This window comes from Schistocerca americana, chromosome 2 (genome assembly GCF_021461395.2).
Source record: "Schistocerca americana isolate TAMUIC-IGC-003095 chromosome 2, iqSchAmer2.1, whole genome shotgun sequence".
Lineage (NCBI taxonomy): Eukaryota > Metazoa > Arthropoda > Insecta > Orthoptera > Acrididae > Schistocerca > Schistocerca americana.
The window spans coordinates 842376498-842396341 of record NC_060120.1 but is presented as its reverse complement, the minus strand read 5'-3'; the positions used below and the strand labels follow the sequence as shown (position 1 = coordinate 842396341).

The 19844-nt window shown below is 38.3% G+C and overlaps 1 protein-coding gene across 5 annotated transcripts in view; it reads right to left on the bottom strand.

Annotated features, from left to right (window-relative positions):
* LOC124595601 (2',3'-cyclic-nucleotide 3'-phosphodiesterase-like) overlaps window positions 1–19844 on the bottom strand; it is a 160529-nt gene that overhangs the window by 139182 nt on the left and 1503 nt on the right. For all 5 annotated transcript variants that reach the window (XR_006978227.1, XM_047134404.1, XM_047134405.1 and 2 more), the window contains exons 3-4: window positions 9134–9225; window positions 1365–1721 (exon numbers count right to left, since the gene is read on the bottom strand). Coding sequence is in view for 4 of the 5 variants with exons in the window: in XM_047134404.1 (XP_046990360.1) it covers window positions 1365–1672 (308 nt within the window). In the remaining variant the exon portion in view is untranslated. The remainder of the gene's footprint in view (window positions 1–1364; window positions 1722–9133; window positions 9226–19844) is intronic.

Here is a 19844-nt window from a genome sequence, read left to right as displayed (position 1 = left end):
AGATACCCCTCCACTGTGGTCACACCTACAGTACAGATATGTGGCTGGTGGGGATGGGGGGGGGGGGGGGCTATTTATTTTTATCTTATCTAATGAATTATAAAGTTTGACCACACAGGCCAGTTCTGGTGGAAGAGTTGTTGGAACATGAAGACAACACGTGTAAAGTTGCTAACTCATTCATCACACTTAAATCAGACAAAGCATACACAAGATGCTGTAGGCCAAAAATTTTCAGCTCCAATACCAGTATCACAGACCATTACTGCCCTCCAAATGGAGCTCATCCAGCAGTGGCAGGTGTTATGGAAAACTATGCTGAACATCCTGTTCCAATGTATGAGTACCCACTCCACATCCTATATTGCTGATATAGATGATTTATATGCTGCCAACGAATGGAAACTGCATGTCGTAAGAACCATGAACTGCCCGTGACAAGTTTTATAATGTACACTGTTCTTAGTATGTGTAATAATTTCACCAGGGCAAAATATAATGCACATAAAAATTGGTGTACCTCATGTTTTCAAATCCCAAAAATCTCTTTACTTAATAATGTAAATTTATAATCATCCCTTCTAGCCAATTACACTTTGCTACAAGTTTCAAAAGAAAATTACCCTCTGACAATAACACCTAAGAGTATTTTAGACACAAATTTTATGTTACTTCACTGCTCTTTCATATCTGCAAACGAAAAATTACTAAAAATGTCAAACAGTGATCACAAAACAAACACTCTGAACTGACATTTTCTGTAGACCTAAAAGATAACCGATACACTGATTCAAGCTAACGTGTGGCAGTATCTGATTTTGGGATAGGAATTTTAGTTACCTTTTAGACGTGCCTCATACAACACTGTTGTGTGATAACATGAAAGTATGCTGAACATTGAAATGTAAAACTTAATTAACTTGACAAGTGGTAGTTTTATTACATATGAACATTCAAATTACGTGCATCCATTATGAACACTACATAACATCATGACTACATATTACATGAAGTCCAACTAAGTATAGCTGTGGCCAGTTACCTATGAAATATTTCTTTATTTTCATGACCTAGTTTTTGAGCCTTTTGAAGCTCATATGCAGATGCGGAATGACGAAAGTTTACATATTCATACCTGTAACATTACATTGGGCACAGTCGTAAGGAGATAAGAGACAGTTTAATGTAGTGCCCTCTGTGTTAGTTGGTGGCAAGTCATATCAAAAAATAAATTTATTTAGTTACTATGACTGCCTGTATGGCAGTGTTAGTTTCAAATTGGCATCATTTTTATTGTCATTTTGAATAATCAACATTATAAACAATGATCTGCAAATGATCATAACATCAGTGTCAGTACTAACCTGCCTCTGACTGTGAAGAATTGGTCTGCGGAGCATATTACAGCACCTTTGTATGTCTCTTCAATTTCTTTTGCAATTGTTGATTTTCCACTGCCAGCAAGGCCGCGTAAAATGAATATTGTTTTTGAGGTGCGTATGTAATCTACTGTAGATGGATCAATCAAAAAAGTGAAGTTTAAATACTGTTTACTTGTGGTTACTTTCTTTTCTGGTTCAACAGTTGCCAGATGGCACTGTTCTGTAGCAGTTTCTATAGTTTTGTTTTTAACTTGCACTTCATCTTGAGCTTTACCAAATATCAGACCCATTTTTAAATTAAAAGTGTACTCAACTGATCACAGTTCTAAATGCAAAATCCTGCAAAGAATTTTAAAATTATATAATCAGAATTGTGAAAAAAGGAAACATTAAAGTGTCAAGTGCAAACTATTTTTATGCTACACTTAGTTACATAAAACAGAAAAAAACACACATTATGGTCAGTAATAAATACAAATGGTTAAGGTAGATAATACAATCTGAATTTTAAACAATACCTAAGAGAAAGCAAAAAAAAATAAAAAATAAAAAAAATAAAAAAAAAAATGCAACATAAATACCTAATAACTGACAAATCGTTAAAGATACATTCATTACTTCAATACTGCCTAATGGTCTGATTAACCAACTAATAAACGAAATACAATTTATTATAACTTGAAAAAATGCTGAGAAAGATTACAAGTAACTGCTCTTTTCCCTTAAGATGAATGGACAATAAACTGTATACAAAAATATACATTAACCTTCCAGACAATTTAGTCTCCAGCAGTGGTATCAAACTACTAGAGGAACAATTAAAAAATAAAGAACTTGATTATCAAAATCCTGTAGTAATCAGATCATATCTGTGTGTAAACAGCAAAATAGTAATGTAACTGTTCTTTTGCTTCTTGGTTCCTCATTTCTTCACTGTGCTTCTCTGCTAGTTCTGTTGGTACAAGCTGCTGATCTGCCACCACTGCTTTTTTTTCTACTAAAATTATTGGAAATGTTTTCGTATACTTGTCTTAAATAGGTTGGACCAAATGAGATGAGACAGAAGAGAGATTTTTAAAAGCCACTGAGCACCAAACAACTTTTTTTTCTTTTTATTTTTTTTTTTTTTGGCATCAGTCTACTGACTGGTTTGATGCGGCCCGCCACGAATTCCTTTCCTGTGCTAACCTCTTCATCTCAGAGTAGCACTTGCAACCTACGTCCTCAATTATTTGCTTGACGTATTCCAATCTCTGTCTTCCTCCACAGTTTTTGCCCTCTACCACTCCCTCTAGTACTATGGAAGTAATTCCCTCATGTCTTAGCAGACGTCCTATCATTCTGTCCCGTCTCCTTATCAGTGTTTTCCACATATTCCTTTCCTCTCCGATTCTGCGTAGAACCTCCTCAATCCTTACCTTATCAGTCCACCTAATTTTCAACATTCGTCTGTAGCACCACATCTCAAATGCTTCGATTCTCTTCTGTTCCGGTTTTCCCACAGTCCATGTTTCACTACCATACAATGCTGTACTCCAGACGTACGTCCTCAGAAATTCATTCCTCAAATTAAGGCCGGTATTTGATATTAGTAGACTTCTCTTGGCCAGAAATGCCTTTTTTGCCATAGCAAGTCTGCTTTTGATGTCCTCCTTGCTCCGTCCGTCATTGGTTATTTTACTGCCTAGGTAGCAGAATTCCTTAACTTCATTGACTTCGTGACCATCAATCCTGATGTTAAGTTTCTCGCTGTTCTCATTTCTACTACTTCTCATTACCTTCGTCTTCTCCGATTTACTCTCAAACCATACTGTGTACTCATTAGACTGTTCATTCCGTTCAGCAGATCATTTAATTCTTCTTCACTTTCACTCAGGATAGCAATGTCATCAGCGAATCGTATCATTGATATCCTTTCACCTTGTATTTTAATTCCACTCCTGAACCTTTCTTTTATTTCCATCATTGCTTCCTCGATGTACAGATTGAAGAGTGGGGGCGAAAGGCTACAGCCTTGTCTTACACCCTTCTTAATACGAGCACTTCGTTCTTGATCGTCCACTCTTATTATTCCCTCTTGGTTGTTGTACATATTGCATATGACCCGTCTCTCCCTACAGCTTACCCCTACTTTTTTCAGAATCTCGAACAGCTTGCACCATTTTATATTGTCGAACACTTTTTCCAGGTCGACAAATCCTATGAAAGTGTCTTGATTTTTCTTTAGCCTTGCTTTCATAATTAGCCGTAACGTCAAAATTGCCTCTCTTGTCCCTTTACTTTTCCTAAAGCCAAACGGATCGTCACCTAGCGCATTCTCAATTTTCTTTTCCATTCTTCTGTATATTATTCTTGTAAGCAGCTTCGATGCATGAGCTGTTAAGCTGATTGTGCGATAATTCTCGCACTTGACAGCTCTTGCCGTCTTCGGAATTGTGTGGATGATGCTTTTTCGAAAGTCAGATGGTATATCGCCAGACTCATATATTCTACACACCAACGTGAATAGTCGTTTTGTTGCCACTTCTCCCAATGATTTTAGAAATTCTGATGGAATGTTATCTATCCCTTCTGCCTTATTTGACCGTAAGTCCTCGAAAGCTCTTTTAAATTCCGATTCTAATACTGGATCCCCTATCTCTTCTAAATCGACTCCTGTTTCTTCTTCTATCACATCAGACAAATCTTCACCCTCATGGAGGCTTTCAATGTATTCTTTCCACCTATCTGCACTCTCCTCTGCATTTAACAGTGGAATTCCCGTTGCACTCTTAATGTTACCACCGTTGTTTTTAATGTCACCAAAGGTTGTTTTGACTTTCCTGTATGCTGAGTCTGTCCTTCCGACAATCATATCTTTTTCGATGTCTTCACATTTTTCCTGCAGCCATTTCGTCTTAGCTTCCCTGCACTTCCTATTTATTTCACTCCTCAGCGACTTGTATTTCTGTATTCCTGATTTTCCCGGAACATGTTTGTACTTCCTCCTTTCACCAATCAACTGAAGTATTTCTTCTGTTACCCATGGTTTCTCCGCAGCTACCTTCTTTGTACCTATGTTTTCTTTCCCAACTTCTGTGATGGCCCTTCTTAGAGATGTCCATTCCTCTTTAACTGTACTGCCTACTGAGCTATTCCTTATTGCTGTATCTATAGCGTTAGAGCACTTCAAACGTATCTCGTCATTCCTTAGTACTTCCGTATCCCACTTCTTTGCGTATTGATTCTTCCTGACTAATGTCTTGAACTTCAGCCTACTCTTCATCACTACTATATTGTGATTTGAGTCTATATCTGCTCCTGGGTACGCCTTACAATCCAGTATCTGATTCGCAATCTCTGTCTGACCATGATGTAATCTAACTGAAATCTTCCCGTATCTCCCGGCCTTTTCCAAGTATACCTCCTCCTCTTGTGATCCTTGAACAGGGTATTCGCTATTACTAGCTGAAACTTGTTACAGAACTCAATTAGTCTTTCTCCTCTTTCATTCCTTGTCCCAAGCCCATATTCTCCTGTAACCTTTTCTTCTACTCCTTCCCCTACAACTGCATTCCAGTCACCCATGACTATTAGATTTTCGTCCACCTTTACATACTGCATTACCCTTTCAATATCCTCATACACTTTCTCTATCTGTTCATCTTCAGCTTGCGACGTCGGCATGTATACCTGAACTATCGTTGTCGGTGTTGGTCTGCTGTCGATTCTAATTAGAACAACCCGGTCACAGAACTGTTCACAGTAACACACCCTCTGCCCTGCCTTCCTATTCATAACGAATCCTACACCTGTTATACAATTTTCTGCTGCTGTTGATATTACCCGATACTCATCTGACTAGAAATCCTTGTCTTCCTTCCACTTCACTCCACTAACCCCTACTATATCTAGATTTAGCCTTTGCATTTCCCTTTTCAGATTTTCTAGTTTCCCTACCACGTTAAAGCTTCTGACATTCCACGCCCCTACTCGTAGAACGTTATCCTTTTGTTGATTATTCAATCTTTTTCTCATGGTAACCTCCCCCTTGGCAGTCCCCTCCCGGAGATCCGAATGGGGGACTATTCCGGAATCTTTTGCCAATGGAGAGATCATCATGACACTTCTTCAATTACAGGCCACATGTCCTGTGGATACATGTTACGTGTCTTTAATGCAGTGGTTTCCATTGCCTTCTGCATCCTCATGTCGTTGATCATTGCTGATTCTTCCGCCTTTAGGGGCAATTTCCCACCCCTAGGACAAGAGAGGGCCCTGAACCTCTATCCGCTCCTCCGCCCTCTTTGACAAGGCCGTTGGCAGAATGAGGCTGACTTCTTATGCCGGAAGTCTTCGGCCGCCAATGCTGATCACTTATCAAACCAAACAACTACAGCTGACACACACAAACACATGTAAAGCTAGACTGTCCCAGCACTGCAGATTGATTGAAGTATGGGTTGTAAATGGTGGAGCGGGTGAAAGGAATAAAGAGGGTGGTAGGGGCTGGAAGGAGTTAGGGAAAAGAGGATGACTTGACTTACATGCGGCACTCAAATAGAGGAGTGGGTTGGGAAAGGCATGGGAGAGGAGGATAGAACACACAGGAACAGGGAGACTTCAGAGAGAATGGTATAGATGTAGATTAATGGGCTCAACTGGGGGCATGGGGGAAGGGATGGAGATAGGCTTGGGAAGGGGACTAACAGAGATTGAGGCCAGGAAGAGAACAGAATCAAAGGAAGCCAGGAAGAGAACAGAATCAAAGGATGTATTCTACTGACAATTCCCGTCTGCGTACTTTATAGAAGCTGATATTGTGGGGGATTATGAAGATGGAACAAGTTGTAAAGCAGCAACTGCATTTAAGCATGTTTTGCACAGCAGCATACTCTGCCACTGGGTGGTCAACTTTGTTGTTGGCTCTCAGTTTGGTGACAGCCATTCATTTGGGTGGACAGCTGATTCATCGACATGTTCACATTAAAAGCAGTGCAAAAATTACAGTAGAGCTGGTCTATGACATGACTGCTTTTCCAGGTGGCCCTGCCACTGATGGGGCAGGGTATAACACGGATGTACTGGGTGGGTAAAAATTACATGGGCTTTCACAGCGATATGACCCCTGTAACAAGAGCTTTGAGGTAGGTGTGCCACAAGGATGAACTACAACGATTCATAAACTGAGTGGCCAGCAGAACGCTACATTAGAATAGGAAGGAAAGATTGTGGGTAGGTTGTTCAGAGCAGGATGGGAGGTAGTAGAAGACCTGGCAGATGAAGTGGTGAACTTTTCCCAGTCCCAGGTGATAATGTGCAATATGGAGGGATTGTGGGGCTAGTTGCAAGTTTTATGGGCATTTGTGTGCTTCAACATACTGGGCAAAAGATTGACCCACACCGCAGATGCAGCATCCACAAGTGGCTAGGCTGTAAGGGAAACACTTTGTAGCATGGAAGGGATGGCTGCTATCAACACAGAGGAAATGTTAATGGTTGGTTGGCTTTCTGTGCGAGTTTTTTTAGGTATCGGAGGGATGGAAACACAAGAGGATGGTACACTGAGATGAAGAGGACAAGTGAAACAGATAAGCATGAAAATGTTAAGGCTGTGAAAGAATGGGTTCTCATCCAGAAGAGAGCATCAATGATCTTAAACAAGAAAAAGCTTCTAGCATCTTACATGTCTAAAAAAAGTTTCCTGTAGATGGCCCACAAACAGGCTGGCATACGAAGGTGCTGTGTGGATGCCCGCAGCTGTCTCATTGATTTGTTTGCATACTTGTGGACAAGGATAGGGATAGTTAAGTTTATAAGGAAAGAGGTTAAGAGTTTAGAGTCAGCAGGACATTTAGAGAATTAGTGCTTAATGGCACAAAAACAATGGGTATAGACAAATGAAAGTAGTCTGTATCACTGTTACAAGAAGTTATCATGTGGGTAATGGGTTGTTGGTCAATTAGAAACTTCCTTTTGTGGAAGTAGTAACCAACTACAAGGGAATGTCCAGAGTGATTAGGTTTGTAGATTTTAAGAACTGTACAAAAGGTATTGTAAAGTACAGTGGGGCGGGGAATACTTTACATGAACAGGAAGATGGATTTTGGAGAGAAGTTTGGAGGTGATCCAAGGAATTTTAGTGGAAATTGGAGGTTATGCTGGACTTCTGGTATAGTATGACTTTGAGACGGATGTATGTACAAGGATTATTATCATTTTATTATCATCATCATCATCATTATTATTATTATTATGAAACTATGTGATTTAGAAGAAAAATGTTTAATAAAATGTTCAACAATATAACAAAATTATATTACAGTAAAGTATTATGCACGAGCAAAATTTCCTCATACCATGCCAGTAATTTTTTTTTAGCACAATAATGAAGCAGAAGTGATATTTTGTTGGAATCTATTTCTTCTAAAATTTTTAACCCTTTTTCAATTTCACTGGGGCCTTCTCTCAAGTTTGCATCTATCATTTGATCTTCTGATTGAACTATGTCTAAAGAATCACACTGTCCGATGTTTTGCTTTTGCTTAAGCATTTCTGTAAGCTCGTCAGTTGTCAGAAACTGATTGTGTGAAACTAGCAGTTCTTGAATGTCATCGCTATCCACCATTAAATTTAATTGCCTGGCAAGATTGACCACTTCCTCAATCACACTATCAATTTCATGAGAACCTGGTGCTGATTCCCCCTAGGTTTCAGTGGTAGGAGAAAAAAAAATGGGGGGGGGGGGGGGGGGGGGCACGACAGTTTTCCCAGATTCCATTTAAAGTTAGTGTTACCTTCATGCAGATGTGCAAACTATCGTCTCATGTTGTAAGCTTTAAATGTTTTCATAGCTCCCTGGTTCACTGGTTGAAGAAGCTGATTGCATTCAGCGGCAAAAGTAAAACTTTTACGTGCAGATCGGAATTAATTAGAGTAACAGAATGATGACCTCGTGCACTGTTGATTAATAGAACCACTTCAAATAGAATCTGTGTTAACATTCCACTTCAGGTGTGAAGTGATGACCAAACCAGTCCTCAAAAAGGGAAGCTGTCACCAAAACTTTAGCATTTAACTTCCAAATCACAGGCAACCCAGCTTTACATGAATTTTTTGAAGCTTTTGGATTTCATGAGTGATAAACGAAGAGAGGTTTTAATTTGCAATCACCAGCTGCTTTCACTCCAGCTGTCACTGTCAATTGATCTTTGGCTGCTTTGAAACCTTAAAAGGTTTTTCTCTTTACACACTTTAAAAAATTCTTTTAGGCATATTATTCCATAACAGATCAGTTTCATTTACACTGGATATGGTTTGGTTGGTATAGACGTCTTCTCCTATCATTGCCTTCTCTGAATAGAGATGCACAGTCTCTTTATCAGTGCTTGGTGCTTCATTTTCTGCGATGCTACACCAATTATAACAACTTTTGAATTGCCTAAATCAACCATTACCAGCTTTAAACGTTTTATCTTTGGCAATCTCCTGAACTACTTTCAGTCTCTCAAAAATCAGCTTAGCTTGAGAGCACACCATGTTCTAATCAACAGGACAATTTTTCACTCGTACTTGATTACCACACAATAAATGTTAACATTGTTTCCACCCGAATGCTACTAGAATTCAAAGACTGAGCATTTTTCACATCTGTTATAATTATTCCACTGTTGATTCTAGCAGATCAAACTTCTCTACCAATTCAAAAATTTTAATTTTTGCATTGAAGTCTTTGATAATGTTAAGTACACATTCCAATGATAATGACTTACTTTTCTTGTTTCTGCAAATGAATCAGTTCTGCTTCGTTTGGATGACACAGTTAGAATCTCTCAATCAAGCCAGCTCCATGGATAACACATACCTGCGAGTAACAAGACCAAATCTGTTGTAAGCCAAACACTACGTGGGCTGAGAGTATGAAGAGACATGCATGGTGCTCAAACAGCAATATCGCGTTACCTCCAAAACTCAAATGGCTCTAAGCACTATGGGACTTAACCTCTGCGGTCATCAGTCCCCTATACTTAGAACTACTTAAACCTAACTAGCCTAAGGACATCACACACATCCATGCCCAAGCCAGGATTCGAACCAGCAATCATAGCAGCAGCGCGGTTCCGGACTGAAGCGCCTAGAACTGCTCAGCCACAGCGGCTGGCCGTTAACTCCAGATTTTTGTAAAATGGGACAATGCAAGTCGGGGTATTACTGTACAATAACTTGAATTGTCATGGGTTGAAACAGAAAAAAATTAATAAAAGCATATTAATAGTATCTCTGAACACATCTTGAAAACCAAATCAGACATTTCATGGAGACCCTCTGTAAGGTAAGAACTGTGGTTTGAGAAACAACTGTATGGAGCCTTTATACGGAAGGAGGAATGACCACACCATGGTCTCTTTTAAGATTGTAGGTGACTGCTCTTTTCCTACACTGAATTTGAGACATTTGGGAGAGGAACATGAAGCTGGTTGGCGGTAAAGTGTTCCTTAAAGTTAACCAGGTGGCAGTTATATCTGAGTATGGTTAGGTCACGATAGGGCAGTGGTATGATCTAGGAGAGGCAAGGTTCATGGTTAGCTTTTAGTGGAGCAGTTTGCAGCAAAAAAGGTGTTTCCCTTGTAAGGTCTGGGTGAAGGGGGCACATCCTTGACCAGCACAGGGTGATGGAATCTGGGTCTGGAGCTGAAAGTGAGACCTTAGGAGAGGATTGAAAATTTTATGGGATTGAGGTTCCTAACCCTTTTAGGGGACATTTTTCATAGCAACTCAGTGAAGATAATTTTTGCTCTATCCTATTACAATTGTGATCAACTGATTATATTTATTTTTTAATAATTTTATTTTTATGATTTAGGACTAAAAACTATGGTGGTACATATATCACTACAGCACCTTTGTGAGGTTTTAAAACGATGGGAGTAAATGGATTACCCACTCGTAAGCTGTTACATGTTGCCATTACACGTAAAAAAATAAGGAACAACGTTTTCTGTTTTTTCTTTATGTTTTCTTTTACTTAACTTAAAAAAATATTTGCAACGGATATTAAAGCTTATTTACCACAATGTGAAAACAATCCTTGAAACTTTATCATACAATAAAGATATGAGCTGATGCAGGTCACAATAATGTATATCACAAAAACAAAGCAACGTGTTCCAACAATAGTAGTGATCTCATGACAAACAGAAACTAGTGCTGTAACAGTTTTCATACCTCCGGTGCAGTGTACTACCACATGATGTCAGGCATAGACAGAGGCTAAAACATATTCCCAAAATCTTTTGGCTAACCCTAACTTAGAGGTAAATATGTTTCCCAAGGACCACAAATGACAGATTAATTTTGTAATAAGTATACTTCCCAAGCACCTTCCAGAAACTACTTTGGTAGTAACCTTACTTCCCAATAACCATTTAAAGACCGTTATTTGGTGGGACATATACTTCCCACAGTCCTGAAGGCTATATTTCACAACAAACATAAACTATAGCTGTTGCAGCAGACTGCGACTAGATGCCAGGAGCATACAGAAGTGGTAACACATATTCCTTTAAAGGCGGTAAAGAAATACATTTAGTGGGAAGTATATCCCCCATGACCTGCGAAAGGGTTTCTGTTTAACTTGAAAGCACTGTCCTGTGTTTGTTTGGGTTCTAGGTTTTGTGGAATGCAGGGAAGGAGGTTTCAGAAATGTGACAGCTGTAATTGTCAGAAAGGCAAGCTGGAATGGAAAACCTCTAAATGGCCACCTCCATCTCCTGCCTCCCTGCTACACAAGAATTATCCTACCTCCACAAACCTGCAAGTCAACCCACATTAACACTCACATCTTATCGTCTTTTACCTGCCTCCTCCCACAAAGTACTCCTAAAAAAAAAAAAAAAAAAAAAAAAAAAACATAACTCAAACAAACCCTGGGCATTGTTGTCAATCTATCCACTAAGAATGTTAATCCCACACAGGTTTCAGTCCTCTAATAGTTCTAACTTTCAACCCACACACCAAATTCAGTCACATCAGACTTGTCAAGGATCTACTTCCTTTACTGAATTTGTACTGTGGAAACACTTTTTTGCCACAAACCCCTCTGATTAAAACTAACTGAAAGTAGCATTAGCAGAAAGAAACTGAAGAGGATGTCATGTAGTTATAAAGAAAATTTATTTTTGCTATGTTTCATTTCAATGAGTTCTGCAAAGTGTTTGTGGGCTTTGATGGAAATGCCAATCAGGAGCGTATCACGGTGTAGCACAATACCCATTACTAAAATAGTCCCACAACTGAACAGCTGTGTAGGGGAATTTTGTTACCCTTCTAACACAATTCTTGAAATAGATTGTAGCCAATATGGATGCATTCCTGGCAGTGAACACTATTATCAACAATCTTTAAGTGAACAAAAATTTGTTGATACAACAGATAACGAATGTACATCATCAGTACACAAGGTATCACTTACAAGTAAGATTGAGCATATGATCAGGATGCATGTTCCACACTTGTCATGATGTTATTCTATAGAAACTAACTTGTAGTAACAGAGCTCATTGAATGTAGTTCTGCGATGTATTTTGGCACCAATTAACTCTAAGATCCAGAACTCAGACATGAAGTGATGTTTACACATGATATATATTTCTCTAGAGAAGATTTTAATGGATGGCAACTCAGTACTGACATTAATAGCTTTTGGGTTACCACAAAGACTTACATTGTAATACATATCACAATCCACCTGTAGTCCCACATGACTGGTTACAACTGATCCTTGTCAAAAGGGAAGAGGGCTTCTACTCTGTATGGTCTGTTCCCAAAGGATCAGATACAAAATACAATGTGTATCAAAAAGAATCATCCAATTTTGCATGTCTATCTTTCTGAAACTAATACACAGACACTGAATTTTGTTTCTTTATGAATGTGAAACTCGAAAAGATTTTTTTTTCATACCATGCCCCCTTGAGATACGTGGCATATGGCAATGCAGTTTTCAAATTGTTCCCACATTGTAGCGAGCATGTCTTGAGTTATAGCTTCCACAGTCACTGTTATGCGATGTCAATTCATTCACTGTTGTTGGTAACAGTCGCACATAACAGAGACAGTATTACCTTCGAACAGTGGGTCACAACTGACATGCAAGAAATGATAACAGTGGTTAAATCTCAGGAAGAGTACTTGGAATCTTTAATTGATAACTTAAAAGAACTCAAAAGTCACCCCTATGTTTCTAAAGTCCAAAGTAAGTTTTTGAAGGACAAAAAAGCAGAACTTCATGAAACTGAATTCATAGTGCTAGCTGATTTTGCAGAAAATTTTACATTCGTGGTTGATGATGCAATACTAGGGTACCACTGAGTCAAAGACCATGCAACAGTGCATCCATTTATTCACTACTTTAAAAATGAGAAACATGGAGTTTGCAGTTCTTCAATTTGCATTCTAAGTGACTACTTGGAGCACAACACTTTGGCTGCACATGTGTTTCGAAAGTATGTAATAAATAACATAAAAGAAAATTTTCGCAAGGTTGAGAAGCTGATTACTTTTCAAATGTAAGTGGTAGTCAGTATAAGAACCGCAACCACAAAGTAGACTGGGTTGGAGGCTAAATGGAACTTTTTTGAATTTGCCATGGTAAAAATGCACGGGATGGAGTAGGAGGTACAAGAAAACGTGAAGTAAGTAAAGCCAGCCTACAAAGACCAACCACAGACCAAATTCTCACAGTACAAGACATGTATGTCTTTTGCAAGGATAATATTAAAGGCATTACCTATTTTATGATCAACAAAGAAGAAGTGGTTCTGCATATGAAAACAACACTTCAAACCAGATTTGAAAACTGTATAGCAATAACAGGAACAAGGCATTTCCACAAATTCCTTGGCACTGCAGAAAACTTAGTTGTAACATTAGAAACCGAAATTTATGATCATCATTGTGTCAGTAAAATTACATCTCTGTCTTGAACATGGAATGACATAGTGGTATGTGTGTATGATGGGCAGTGGTGGCTTGCAGAGGTTGAAAGAATAAGTTTTGAAAACAATGATGTTTTTGTGCATTTTTACCACCCTGCTGGCCCAAGAACATTATTCAAGAAATCTACTAGTGACAAAGTGTGGATATCAGTGAAAAATGTTTTAAGGAAACTTCCAGTGCTTGAACTTACCACAGCAACTGGGAGGTCTTATTCTAAATCACAGCAGCTGTCTGAAGAAATAAGTGTTCTTAACATTCACCACCAGGTTTAGGAACAGTTGCATCTCGAAGGACGTCAATTGAAAATATTTATTTGAAGTAGGTCAAAATAATATAAATGTTAATTTCAGTGATGTTTCCACTTTTTGTATATAATTCAGTATCTTACTTCAATAATAATTGATTATATTCTGCCAATATCACACATGAATAGGCAACAGTCATAAGATCAGTTTCATAGTAATGTGAATTATCTCCTCATTTTCAAAAAATTCGTATCTTTGTTCACAGTCAGATATCAATGTTGAAATTTTTACAGTACGTTGCTATCATATAGGTGTACGAACCGTGTAAAACTCATATTTTTATATACAGTCCCACCTGGAATAACTAACCCCAAACTTTACAAAAAATGAAAATTTTCAAATTTCAAAAATTCATAAAAAATTAAGGAAACATAAGTGTTCATGCTCTATATGAGTCTAGTAGTGTATGATACCTAACTATAGGAAAAAAATAGATTCCCATAAATCACTCCTTGTTTGTTATTTTTGGGCCTAAAAAGGGATTTTTGAAAATTGGATACCAAATTTTGGAGGTCATTTTGACTGGTTATTTTTGAATTTAGGGTATTTTGTGTAATAGACAATGTTGTAGAAACACTTTTCTGAAAACAATCATGTCAATTGTAATGTTGTACCTTAACTCAGTGCAGAGATATTCATATGTTTGCTAACGTCTCTAAACTGAAACATTGTTGCGTGCTTACAAACAAAAATGGCCGGCATTCAGTAAAGGTGAAAGGTAATTTTTTTTAAAAAACTGATTTGAACTTCTCAATTATAGGTAACCACATATAAAAAATTAAAATATTTAAAAATATTTAAAAACCACTTCATTTGGACTGACCCTTATGTAACATAAATCATTTTACAAGCCCTTTTCAGAGATAAGAATTACTTTTGCAAATGCATTCAGTTACATTACAATACCTTACCGCATAAGAGAGTGAAAATAAGCAAATTAAATAAGCTTTTGTCTTTTATTTTCAATGACAGTGGATATTATTGACAATGAAGACAGCAGCACCCAACTTCAACGCATGTTCCTGAATGCAATACTAGCAAAGAAATATCTTTGTATCCCTTCAGTCCTACATATTTAAAACACAGACCTTCACTGATGCCTTGATTATCTTGCACTAATGAACAGACATTTTGACATGTGCTGTGTTTCAATTGCTAAGTACTGTGTTTTATTACAGGTAGGATACACAATAATTACAGTATCAAAAACACATCTCCCTTATGTTATGCACTACACTACCTGCTACTATTATTGCATTATATTCTACCCATTTCCCAATGACTCTCTGCAACTGCAAACAAAACATTCTGGATGTGTTTATTAATTTTTGTGCCAGATCACACACATATAAAAGGTAGGGAAGAAAGAAGAGCAAACTAACACCATTAAACAAGAAACTAATAATGAACTTTCACATACTATTGCAATGTTTCAAATTATGCAAGAATACCACTTTACGCACATAATCAATTTTCCCCCTTAAATTAAAGAAGATAAATACTGTATTCAACTTCAGATTTTGTCCTGCAAGATTGTTACAGAAAAGAGAATAAATCACACTGCACAGCTGGCAACGTTCTTAAGTCACTCAATGTAAACTGCTGCCTTTCCAATAATGGCATCATTCATCCATTTTATTCATGGGACTTCAGGCCACAAGTTACTACAGTTCCTAACAGATGTGCTGCCACAGTTACTGGAAGACATCCCACTAGACACATGGCCTGTAATAAACCATAATGGATGTGATCTGCCTATTCCATACACATAATTACAGGCAGCAGAAAACTGAAGATCACTGAGTCAGTCACTGAAGAAACACAACGCAACCCACAAAACCATCAAACTTAACACCTAACTTTTCTCTACAGAGAAAATTAAAAGAGGTTTACAAAGGTAATACTGATAACTTCCGAAGACATGAAATGCCAAGCAACACAGGCCTGTGCTGCACCAAATACAATTTAACATGCAGTATCGCCTGTACAGAATTTCTTTACACTGCTGACCTTAAGTACATTTCGGGTCAACTGAAAAATGAGATACAACGCGTCAGTTTTGACCAATGACATTATAGTTTAGTCACAGAATTTAATGTCTTTATTTTCGAGTCATAGATAATAAATAAAAAAATTAATAATAATAACAATAAATCCCCCCCATGAACCTTGGACCTTGCCGTTGGTGGGGAGGCTTGCGTGCCTCGACGATACAGATAGCCGTACCGTAGGTGCAACCATAACGGAGGGGTATCTGTTGAGAGGCCAGACAAATGTGTGGTTCCTGAAGAGGGGCAACAACCTTTTCAGTAGTTCCAGGGGCAACAGCCTGTATGATTGACTGATCTGGCCTTGTAATGCTAACCAAAATGGCCTTGCTGTTGTGGTACTGCAAACGGCTGAAAGGAAGGGGAAACTACAGCCGTAATTTTTCCCGAGGGCATGCAGATTTACTGTATGATTAAATGATGATGGCATCCTGTTGGGTAAAATATTCCAGAGCTAAAATAGTCCCCCCCATCCGGATCTCCGGGCGGGGACTACTCAGGAGGACGTCATTATCAGGAAAAAGAAAACTGGCATTCTACGGATCTGAGCGTGGAATGTCAGATCCCTTAATCGGGCAGGTAGGTTAGAAAATTTAAAAAGGGAAATGTATAGGTTAAAGTTAGATATAGTGGGAGTTAGTGAAGTTCGGTGGCAGGAGGAACAAGACTTTTGGTCAGGTGAATATGAGGTTATAAATACAAAATCAAATAGGGGTAATGCAGGAGTAGGTTTAATGATGAATAAAAAAAATAGGAGTGTGGGTAAGCTATTACAAACAGCATAGTGAACACATTATTTTGGCCAAGATAGACACAAAGCCCACGCATACAACATTAGTTCAAGTCTATATGCCAACTAGCTCTGCAGATGACGAAGAAATTGAAGAAATGTATGATGAGGTAAAAGAAATTATTCGGATAGTGAAGGGAGACGAAAATTTAATAGTCATGGGTGACTGGAATTCGTCAGTAGGAAAAGGAAGAGAAGGAAACGTAGTAGGTGAATATGGATTGGGGGTAAGAAACGAAAGAGGAAACCACCTGGTAGAATTTTGCACAGAGCACAACCTAATCATAGCTAACACTTGGTTCAAGAATCATAAAAGGAAGTTGTATACATGGAAGAAGCCTGGAAATACTGACAGGTTTCAGATAGATTATGTAATGGTAAGACAGAGATTTAGGAACCAGATTTTAAATTGTAGGACATTTACAGGGGCAGATGTGGACTCTGACCACAATCTATTGGTTATGAACTGTAGATTAAAACTGAAGAAACTGCAAAAAGGTGGGAATTTAAGGAGATGGGAACTGGATAAACTGAGTAAACCAGAGGTTGTACAGAGTTTCAGGGAGAGCATAAGGGAACAATTCACAGGAATGGGGGAAAGAAATACAGTAGAAGAAGAATGGGTAGCTTTGAGGGATGAAATAGTGAAGGCAGCAGAGGATCAAGTAGTACATGAGAATCTTGCATTATACACCGCTAGTACGTGATAACCTGGATCAGGAATTGGAACGCTTGCAGGGATGCAATCATTAAGGCAGCAGAAGAATTGCTAGGGAAAGAAGGAAAGCAATTGAGGAATTCCTGGTTTGATGAAGAATGTAAGAGAATGAGTCAGGAGAAAAATCGGCATACAGGAAAAAGCTTTAGAAATCACATACTCTTTTAGCGATAAGAAATTATCAAGATAAAAGGAAAGAAAAGAAGAAACTGCATCGGAGAAAGAAAAGGGATTGGGAAATAAAGTAGATTGAAGAATGGGGACAATTGCAAAAACAAATGATGTCAGAAAATTTTATCAGAAAATTAATAGTGAAAGAAGAGCATTTAAGCCGCGCATCAGCCTGTGTGAAAGTAAAAATGAGACACTACTAACTGATGTCAAGAGGAATTGGAGCCTTGGGTAGAGTATTTCAGTGAACTGTTGGATGCTCCATAGTCCCCTATTGTGGATATCCCAGTCACTCCAGCAGATGATGCCACAGTACCTCCCCCTTCCCAAGGAGAAGTGAACAAAGCAATTGCCCGGTTGAAGAACAATAAAGCACCACGGACTGACAATATAACATCTGAACTATTGAAAGCTGGAGGACCGTAGGATCTACAAGATTGTGTGCCTCATCTGGGAAAAGCAAGAGTTACCAGAAGAATGGAATGTAGGGATAGTGTGTCTGGTGCATAAGAAAGGAGATCGATTTGAATGCAGCAACTAGAGAGGCATAACACTTTTAAATATTATATATGAAGTACTATCAAATCTCCTGTTTAGTAGACTTTCACCTATCACAGAAGGTATTATTGAAAGCTATCAATGCGGGTTCAGACAGGAAAATCACCTGTAAACCAGGTATTTACTCTCCGACAAATAGTAGAAAAGACCAATGTGTTCAATGTTGGTATGCACCATCTTTTCATTGACTTTAAATCTGCATACGACACAATAAACCGAGCCAAACTTTATGAGGCAATGCGGGCATTTTGAGTGCCTGGAAAATTGATGCTTCTAATGAGATCACCCTAAAGTATCCCCAGCGTACCATGCGAGTGCAGTCAAGGCTATCACCTCAGTTTCCCACTCAAACTGGGCTAAGGCAAGGAGATGGGCTTTCCTGCCTATTGTTCAACCTGAAAAAGTGGTATGCAAATCATATATTCAGACAAGAGGAACTATCTACTATAAGTCTGTACAACTGCTGGGATATGCAGATGACTTGGATTTAATGAGCAGAACACTTAGAGATCTACAAAGCGTATTTTCAGCTCTGAAACTGATTGCAGAGAAGATGGGCCTGAGATTTAACGAATGAAAGACGTAGTATATATATATTGGCACCAACCAACCCCTACAGCCCACAATAACCCTTGATGGAACGACTTTTGAGTGAGTGGAATATTTCACTTATCTGAGCTCAAAGACAGAAACAAATGGCACCACTTTTACTGAAATTATGGCTCACATAAGTGCTGCTAACCAATGCTACTTAGGACTGTTGCGACATTTTAAATCCAAGCCTATATCATGAGGGACAAAGTGCCGACTTTACAAAACGCTGATACGCCCAGTACTTACTTACGGCATAGAAACATGGACAATTACGAAGCAGGGTGATAACAAACTGAGATCACATGACTGCTATAAGGAGAATGATGTGGTAAAGTTCATAAAGCTGTGTAGACTGAGATGAGCTGGACATGCTTTCCTTTGTTTCTCAACATTCATCTTTGCTGTTAAATCTGTGAAATACATCTTCTAACATCTGACGCCATTGGTCAAAGCTGTCAGGTTGTATCTCATTCTTCAGTAATCCCAACATTTCATGCTTCGGGAAATCATATGGGAATTGTTGGAGGGAAGGCGACAATCTTTTCTAGAAGAGCTACTGCGGAAATTTAAAGAACCTCTGCCAGGCACCATGTGGTGGCTTGCAAAGTAGGCTATGTATGTAGATGCAGATTTTTAGCACTTGAGATGGCAGTCATTATCATAATAGATACGGTAGCTGTTCTCAAGTTATGTACTTGCTTACATCTGATACAGTGGAGCAGACTTTTTGGGATCGCCTTTTCCTGCAGCAGTGTAGTGATTTGATGCACTGATACCTTGTTATTATCCCAATCATGTTATGTCACTGAAATCCTATTTAAAGGTCCTTCCCAATGTCACAGAAAGAAGTATGCAGGCTAGTACCATTTTATAATGATGGTGTCATAATTTGACAGCTATAAATGTTAAAAGTTAGTTGATTACAACAGAAAATTTATCTAATTTTCCACCTTAACTTATTGAAACCATACATTGATGCAGTTACTTATTCTAGGTACATTTGAGGTGGCCTCTCTTTACTTCCTAACCATGAGCATCCAAGAAGCAGAAACATTTCAATCTGTGACTGATGCATGTATTAAAATCGCACCTAACAGAGAGCCTGAAAATGTAAACAAAATTGTCTTGAAAATCGATAAATGGTTCTCTGCAAATGGGATGTCACTGAACTTAAATAAAACCAAAAACATGCAGTTCTGTACTGCACAATGCCTGACCACATAATTTGATGAAATAATGAACTAGTGTAAATTAATAAATGTAAATGAATATTTTAAATTCTTATTCTGATAAATCTGAACA